Source organism: Notolepis coatsorum, assembly GCF_963971535.1.
Source record: "Notolepis coatsorum genome assembly, chromosome: 5".
NCBI lineage: Eukaryota > Metazoa > Chordata > Actinopteri > Aulopiformes > Paralepididae > Notolepis > Notolepis coatsorum.
The window spans coordinates 89,388,574-89,397,717 of NC_140169.1; the positions used below are offsets into that span (position 1 = coordinate 89,388,574).

General features: G+C 45.2%; 1 protein-coding gene across 1 annotated transcript; it reads left to right on the forward strand.

The window, feature by feature from the left end:
* Window positions 1-5,413: 5,413 nt before the first annotated feature.
* On the forward strand, window positions 5,414-8,688 carry LOC311228261 (gap junction Cx32.2 protein-like; the record flags this gene model as incomplete). Its single annotated transcript, XM_084314168.1, has 2 exons — window positions 5,414-5,835; window positions 8,346-8,688. The coding sequence occupies 2 exons, from the start codon at window positions 5,414-5,416 to the stop codon at window positions 8,686-8,688; spliced, it is 765 nt and encodes a 254-aa protein (XP_084170294.1).
* Window positions 8,689-9,144: the final 456 nt, after the last annotated feature.

Here is a 9,144-nt window from a genome sequence, read left to right on the forward strand (position 1 = left end):
TGAAGGACAGGGGGTGTACCCCTGACCGACAGAACAATGGGGAGAGGAAAGGTTACCAGTTCACCCCTTTACGACCCCACACCCATGATACGACGTAACGACAAAAAGAGAATATGACACAGTCATAGTCAGCTCTATGAAGCGTTTCACAGCTCCACACAGCGCATGAGCTAACCTGCTATCTGATTTTTACTAAGGAAAAACACAGAATAGAGAGGGCTCTAAGAACCCCGGTCCAACATACACATGTGCTTCTGTGGCCAGTCCAACCCAGTTGTAGGTCACATGACACACACAACCCATCATCACCTACAAAAAATGGCAAAAACACTCAACAGAGGAACGCCGTTTTTTCCACAATGAGAGAATACATCATTCTTGATTAGTATCGACCACAGGCCTTGCTAAGCACACATGACAGCAACCAAACCAATTTCCCTTTAGGAAATAAGCTTCTCCAGCAGATTTAGCACAACCTCAGCAATCAAGCTAAGAGTTACATCGTATCCCTACCACACAAAAGACACAATTAATGCACAACATGTCTGATAGGAGGTGATAAAGTCCCCAGGGAACCGGGGGGGAAAACACAATCCTCCTATTTTACCCTCAATACGGCCAGTTAAAACAGGAAAACCTGTCAATGTGTGAACACACTGTTCATTGTCATTACAGTCTGAGAAAGAACATTCTTTTACTCACTTGTCACCAAGCATAGCTTCATAGGTTAGTTACCTTAGTTGTGAGTACACGGCCGTGTTACTCACACAACAACCAGATCATTACATCCCGTTTGCACGGAGAAGCTAACTGCCAGTGACAAAAACAGCTCACACATAACCCGCAACGTATCCTAAATGCATTGTAGCAACACACGTTTTGGGAAAAACACCGTTATTCACAATACATTTAGCAAAGTAAAACCAGAAGACGTGTTATGAGGTCTGGCCAACCCCGTTCCTACCCGGAACGCAGATCAGCGAAGTGCAGTCACAAGACACCGTAGAACACAGCCGTCCTGTGTTGTTCGATCCGGGCAGCGTCGCCGCTCCAACCAGTCGCTACAGTCCTCTTTGTTGACGCAATCCCCGTCCAGGCTCAGGGCAGGGTCGACGAACATCCCCTGTCAAGGATGACGTCGTGGTCAAGAGTGTAAAACATGTTAAAATCAAAGCACGTTCAACAGAATAGCATCAAGCTAACGGCTGCTCCAACCGTTCGGGTGCTATTGCTTCTGCTCGCGAGACGCCGATCTAACGACGCACGCGATCAGAAGCGAGCTCCCGGCGGCGCGCGAGAAGCTAAGCTACCCCGCGCCAGGCCATGGCCATAGCAGCAAGCTAACGTCACCTAGCGACCACGACATGCTAGCCCCGCAGCTAACAGCTGACTGGCTAATAGTAGGCCTTAAGCAGGCCATGCAGCGATCCAGCAGGCTAACGCAGCAGTTAACAGCTGACCGGCTAACCGTAAGCTATGAACATGTAAACAATGACATAACACTCACCCAGACAGGCCGCCGTTCTGAACCTCTCCTCACTTTTTAAGAGAAAAGAGAAAACAAGATGTCAACACCGCTTCACAACGGTGACATTACCACATCCGACGGATCAGCACAGTACCAACTGGCCTGTGTAGCTGACTTTGAACATGAATCTGCCGCTATCGCACATTACATGCACATATCCCCTCGTGAAGGAATACTCTCATTTGGATATGAAAGATGGGGCCTTAACACGGTGACAGAGAGAATCCACTCGTCCAGAACACACAGGGATCACCAGTGTCAATGGTCGCGGCCCACTAGTTAAAACTATAATGGTCTCCAGACCAAGGCCTTCTGTCGCCTAGGTGGCTGAACAAAGGACCCTAGCCTGGGGCCGGTTTCCATAAACTTTGTCAAGTAGCCCCCATAGCACTAACAGACAAGTGGAGCCCGCCAGCAAACACTACTCACCCAACCTGGAACGCACCGCTTCTCACAACAGCGGCATGTCCGACAGTTCAGCTGTGGCCTGACAGGTTTCACCCCAACAAACACAGCAAGGAACTGCAGTTGAGAAGCATGCAGCAGCGTGCTCCCAATACGAAAACCGGTGGAGGGTTTTTAGAATGATCATCATCTTCTAGACACTCCAGTACGAAGACAATATCGCCGTATTTTCTCGAAAAATAGTGAGAGAGAAAATAAAGATATGATGTCAACGTATCCTTGTTTCCCAAAGCTGTTCCTAATCCAATTTCTTCCATCATGGTGTCAAGTGTGGGGATCTACCGAGGCACTTCTTCCTTGTGGTGAAAGCGAGAAGGAGGAGAGCAGGTGACCACACACCTGCTTATGAAGGTAAGCTGATGAGGGGTGTGGTCAGACTAATACTGGTATTAGAGGTACATTTGTGGTTTATTCAGTACGCGTGCACGTACGCGAGATAGTGCAGTGTGATGCCAAGCTAAGCCACTAACGATACAGAACTATTCTCTCTTGTCTGTTAGAGACAACGTACTGGTTACTAGGAGCTAAATAAAACAGGATTACTTTACATGATGACTTCTCTCTTGTCTGCTAGGAACAACGTACTGGTTTTTATGAGCTTAATAAAAGAAACAGGATTACTTTACATGATAACCTCTCTTGTCTGTTAGAAACAACGCACGGGTTATCACGAGCTAAATTAAACAAGATACGACTAGGAAAAGAATCTGGAAACTGGAGTGGTCCCTTGAGCCCATAATAGTTCATTTTTTCTGCCTCTAGACCCAGTGGGATGTGCAAGCAAGGGGCTAGGAGAGTGCACTAGAGGCAAACGAAAGTGAGCCACTAAAGCGACCGACTTCTCTATACCAAACTGGTACAACGTACCAGGGAGTTGTAACTCGCGAACCGCAAACCCAGGCTACAAGGATGGATATAAGCTCCGGCAGAGAATGGGTTTAATAGGCACCCAAGAGTTTTTATATAAATTGTCTTACAGTAGATTTATCATTTTGTTTTTTATAATAATATAAGCTGCATATAAGGAATACAACCAAATCCTCTGTCATACCATAACATTTTATCATTCTTTTGCATCGTGTTGAATCGCATCGTATATCGCCCCGAATCGCATTATGTTGAATCAAATCGAATCGTATCGCATCGCCCGTGCTTCAAATGTATCGTTAATGTATCGTATCGTTGGCACCGTATCGAGATGCGCATCGCATCGGCCTCAGTGATGGAGATGCACATCCCTAGTGTACACGTGTTTTGTAAATGTGTGTTTTGTGTGTGTACACATGTGTTTTTTACATCTGTGAATGTTTGTGTGTATGTTCATGTGTGTGTGTTTGCGAGGTAATACAGCTTATGGGAGAGAGGTCCAGACAGGGTTTTTATGGATACTAGTAAATACAGCTTATGGGAGAGGGGTTCAGGCAGGGTCTTTATGGTTATTTGTAAATACAGCTTATGGGAGAGGGGTTCAGGCAGGGTCTTTATGGTTATTTGTAAATACAGCTTATGGGAGAGGGGTTTAGACAGGGTCTTTATGGTTATTTGTAAATACACCTTCCCCTGACCAACAGTAGGGTAGTCTACACCCTCCCCAAACCGACAGTCCAGGCATAACGACTAAATTGGGGGATGAGAGAAAAAAAAGAAAGGCAAATGCATGCCTCACAAATAACCCAGATGGCAGATTGTCTTGGCTGTTTAGTTTAATCCCTTTGACCCTTTGGACATCATACATGTACAATTTACATGGTCATACATGGTCAATTTCAACATAGCGATCACAGGTCACAGGGCGACTGGACTAACCACAGGCCTCCCCCGACAACGAGGGACATGACGTGGCGTCTCTCGCGTCAGCTGATTAGGTGTGGACGTCTCAGTGGCCCACGGGCGGCAGATTGAACTGGATTTGGGGAACTCATGATCTCAAACGTATGATGGAAACTTGCTGATGTAGGCTATACGAACAACGAAGACAACTAATCTCATAACACCGGTTCCTGACAGGGAGCGAGCGAGCGATATGAGGCGGCGCGTGTCTGTGTGTGTGTGTGTGTGTGTGTTACCTGGAAGCACACGTGGGGGGGGGCCTGCGATTCTTGACCAATAAAAAGTGTTTAGGGGCGGGACTCGGCCGCGTAATCGCTCAACTAGAGACACAGCGAGCGAATATCTGAGGGGTGGACGACATCGCTGCTCAGTTCGCTGTCGCTCGCGGCAGGTCAGGATAGTCTCATTGAAACGAATACATTTTAATCATTTTCGCAATCACGCTCGCTCGTGTCGCTCCCTGTCAGGAAGGGGTGTAATACGGGAACTGGTGGAAGTGGTGGCAGGAGTCAGAGCTCTCTTCTGAGGTAGGAGTAATTATTGTACAATATTATTATTATTACTATTGTATTTGTATTTATTTGTTTATTTGTCAGGGACAATGCAAAAGAAAATTCACTGTAACAAGTTACAATAATAAGATACATATTAATACTACAACTCTGTACATACATCTGATTCGCGCTATACTCAGTAGTACTAATTTATATATTATATATTTATATCCAGTTTAATCACCTGTACATTGTATATTAATATTGCACTTTACTGTTACATTTGCACTCTGGTCGGATGCCAACATATTTGTTGTTGTACTGTACTTGTGCTGTATGATGACATTTGTATCTAATCTAATCTAATACAGATGCATTGCCTCACAGCGCGGCCGTCAGTGCGCGGCCCAGAGAGCGCCGCTGGCTCTGCGGCTCTGCAGCTGCATGCTTCTCCGGGAGTCCGGTTGGATAATGCCATGTAAAAAGCGATTGCGCGTACTTCAGCCTCAGTGACCGAGGTATAACGCCGTTATACCGAGTTATACCAGCACTGCACCACTGCATGTAGGCTAATGTGCAACCCCTGTCCCTGTTTAGGCTTTTATACTTTATTTATTTCAAAAGCATGTAATAAATAGTGAGATTCTTTACATGATCATACCAAAATTCTGATTGGATAAATAATATTACAGTGAATTACCTGGCTCAGTAACCCAGCTGGCTATCAGGTTCAGGTTTCACATTGTTGTCATATGATCATGGTTATTGCAAATTGGATATTGCATTGACACATGGCGTTTCAAACTAAGAACAGGGTTCTTCAGAACCCTGAATAATATAGAATGCATGAGAATGCATTGTGTATACCTATTTTGTTTCTTTGTTTGTTTGAATGATGGCACCTACTGTAACACTGTTAGGGTTAGGGGTTCGATTCCCCACTGAGGCCACCCATAGTGAAAAATGTGTGTAGTCATTCCAGTTTTAAAGCGGTTTGTGTCCGAGTTGTAGAAAAGTGTTATAGAACTCGGTCTTCACAGTAACCATGTTGTTCTCTCTGTTCCCTCCTTGTAGCCACACACACACTGTCATCATCATGGGGGACTGGTCGTTATTATCGTCCCTGATGGACAAAGTGCAGTCTCACTCCACGGTCGTAGGGAAGGTGTGGATGAGTGTTCTGTTTCTGTTCAGACGGTTCATCCTGACGGCAGGTTTGGACAAGATCTGGGGCGACGAGCAGAACAACATGGACTGCAACACCAAGTCTCCCGGCTGCAGGAACAAGGCGTACGACCACACATTCCCCATGTCTCATCCACGCTTCTGGGTCCTCCAGATCCTCTTCGTCTCGCTGCCGACACTGATCTACCTGGGCCACGTCCTGCTCGTCGTCCGCAGGGAGAACAAGCTGAGGAGGCGCCTGGAGCAGAAGACGGGGAAGGACGGGATGGTGAGAGTGCCCAAGTACTCGGACAGAAAGGGAAAAGTTCAGATCAAAGGCACTACTCTTTATTGACTTCAGCAGTGCCTTCAACACCATCGACCCCCTCATACTGTTTCAAACCCTGACCAACATGAACATTGCCCCCTCCCTCTGTTTCTGGTTGCTGGACACACTGAAGGGCCGCAAACAGGTAGTCCGCTACAACAACCTCACCTCTCTCCCTCTGACCACCAACATTGGGGTACCACAGGGGTGTGTTCTCTCCCCGTGGCTTTTTTCCCTCTACACTAACAACCTCCGTTCAGCATCCCCCTCAGTCAAAACCCTTAAATACGCGGACGACACCACCATCCTAGGGTTGATCTCCAACAACAAGGAGGATGACTACCGGCTGGAGGTGGAGCGAACACTCACATGGTGCAAAGAACATAACCTGTTACTCAATGAAAGCAAAACCGTGGAACTCATTATTGACTTTCGCAAAATCACACCCACCAAAACACCCATGCTCATCAATAACCAACTCATTTCAGCCACAGACACATTTAAATACTTAGGAACACACATCAGCAACAAACTCAACTGGGACCATCACACCACTCATTTACTTAAAACAGCCAACCAAAGATTATTTCATTTAAGACAACTCAGGAAGTACAAGGTCAGGAAGACGTTAATGATTCAATTTTACACAGCTATCATACAAAACATCATTTCACTCTCCATCACTGTTTGGTACGGCAACACACCCAAACACACACTACACAGACTAGACAGGATCATCATTAGGGCATCCAAAATCATCAACTGCACACTCCCCACCCTGGGCCCTGTTTCTTGTACGTGGTTCAACTAAGTCGATCAAGATGTCATTATCCAGCTTCAGTTAACCCGATGTTTGAAGCCGGGATTTTCCTGTTCCACGAAGGTGGATTCAGTCTCGTTAACTCAAGCCAGACTTGCGACTCAGGCTAAATGCGCGCGGCCGCTTTAGGTGAAAAGCCAGCACGTATCGATGGCAGAGATCCTGATTCTCTAACGGCATTGATTGATTAATTGATTTAAGACTTTATTGACAGATTGCAATACGGCTCAATCGCCTCGCCGACAAGTTAAATGCGTTATCTATAGGCTAATTTTAAGTCCCTCATTACCTCAATCAATCAGATTATATTTCTTTAAACTTGCCTGCTGGATTGAATAATCAAATGAGATCTTGCTAGCGAAAATAATTAGTTAACTGTTATACAGAATTACGATACGGCTCTCTTACCCATTGATTGATGTATAGTCAATCTTTAACTTATCTCCAATGTGGTCTAACGGGTTGTTCTTTTGACTTTCACACAGACGACCGGGGTTCGAGACCCTAGTCGTCTCCTTCTTTTTGCAATATAGGAATAATTCAATTTGGTGCACGTTGAGAGCTATATAAAGAATGACATCCTCAATGCATGTAGATTTATAATATTTTAACTTAAAACCAGGCTACTTTGGCGTATAATCATTAATATTATATTCAAAAAAATCATATTGGAAACACCGGGTTTTGAACCCCGGTCGATGGGTTGGCAGGCTTGAGCACAACCGCTGCACCACTGTGCCAGATGGGATAAATTCATCGTTTATACATTAATGAACGAGAGACCCGTGTTTAGAATATCCTTTGTTTTGAATGAAGTTTATCTCTTTATCCTCATTCATTAATGTGACGTCAACGGCTCATTCAATTTCTCAAATCCGTCAAACAGCGCATCTCATCAGACATCTTAATCCCAGTTACAATTAAAATAACCACATAATGTGTACATCGCACGAGCGAGCGCCACCGTCGCCACGGTATATATAACGTGCATTATTTAGGACAAAGTGAATTTAGTATCAGCATTTTGGGTCTATTTTACATTTCAAAAGCCCCCTCTGGAAGAATGGAGCACAAAAACGTAATTCAGAATGGTATAATGCAGATCGTAGACTGTGGGAATAGTTTCAGGAAACGGGCTGTCACTTCTTTGCGGGGGCGTGGCTCTGCGTGATCCGGCTAACTTGAACTTGAACTCTGCTTTCGACCAGGCTCAAACTTTTGGATCTGTTGTCATGGTGATTTGGAAAATCCACGTACATGGAACCGGAAAGTCCGGCTAACTCAGTTATCCAGTTAAAGTTATCCGGCTAACTCAGTTATCCAGGTACAAGAAACAGGGCCCTGGACTCCATACACAAACATCACACCATCACACGCGCACACAAAATCATCAGTGACCCCCTGCACCCAGCTCATCACCTCTTCCAACTCCTCCCCTCTGGTAGAAGGTTTAGGTCACTAGGTAGTCGCACGGTTAGGTTCAACAACAGTTTCTTCCCCAAGGCCATACAATTACTCAACTCCAACTCATCCTAATTTCACCCCCTGCTGTTATGTTATGCATGTTATGTTATGTTATGTTATGTTGTTGATGTTATGTTGTGTTCCATCATCCATGTGGTGTATTGTCGCAGCTACCACCTGCACCGTGCTCAAATTCCACCGGCCTGGCCGTGTGGCAATAAAAGAAACTTGAACTTGAACCCTGCTGGCCAGCTACATGACCCAGCTCTTCTTCAAGATGGCCCTGGCCTTCATCGTGGGGCAGTACTACCTCTACGGCTTCATCCTCATGCCGTCCAAGATCACATATGACGGCTACAATAACTACCCCTGCAAGGCAGTCGTCGAGTGCTTCGTCACCCGCCACACGGAGAAGAACGTCTTCATCATCTTCATGCTGGTCGTGGCCTTCGTCTCCCTCCTCCTCAACGTCGTCGAGGTGTTCTACCTGATGGTCAGGGAGAGGATGAGGAAGAGCAGGAAGAACATTCTGGAAATGGAGATGCTCTCACTGAGCAACGTGACAAACAAAGCAGACAGGGAAGGCTTCTGTTGAAGGACTGACGGTCTCAGTTACATTTTACTTGCAGACTAGCACTTTGGATGTGAGGTCAAATAGCCTGGAATTCAGAAAACCACCTTATGGCATTAGAAGGGCTATGGGTATTTCCAAGAAGCTCGCTGTACCTTTTATTCTTTTTTTATTATTGTTCAAGTTTCAAGTTTGTTTATTATTTGTCACAATAAAATACATGTACTTTACGGTGAAATGCTTGGTTCTGTATGAGCCCCTGAGAGTATGCTTCATACAGTAAAAAAAAGTAAGTAAAAAAGTAAGTAAAAGAGGAATATACAATATTCTAAGTACAGTGAGTACAGTGAGTAAAAATTAGTAAACAGTGAGGTACAAATGCAGACAATGAGGTACAGAACTAAGGTAAGGTGCAAATGAGGTATGAATGTAGTGCAAACCTCTTTAACCCTTTCTCTGCCACGCTTATATCCATCCTTA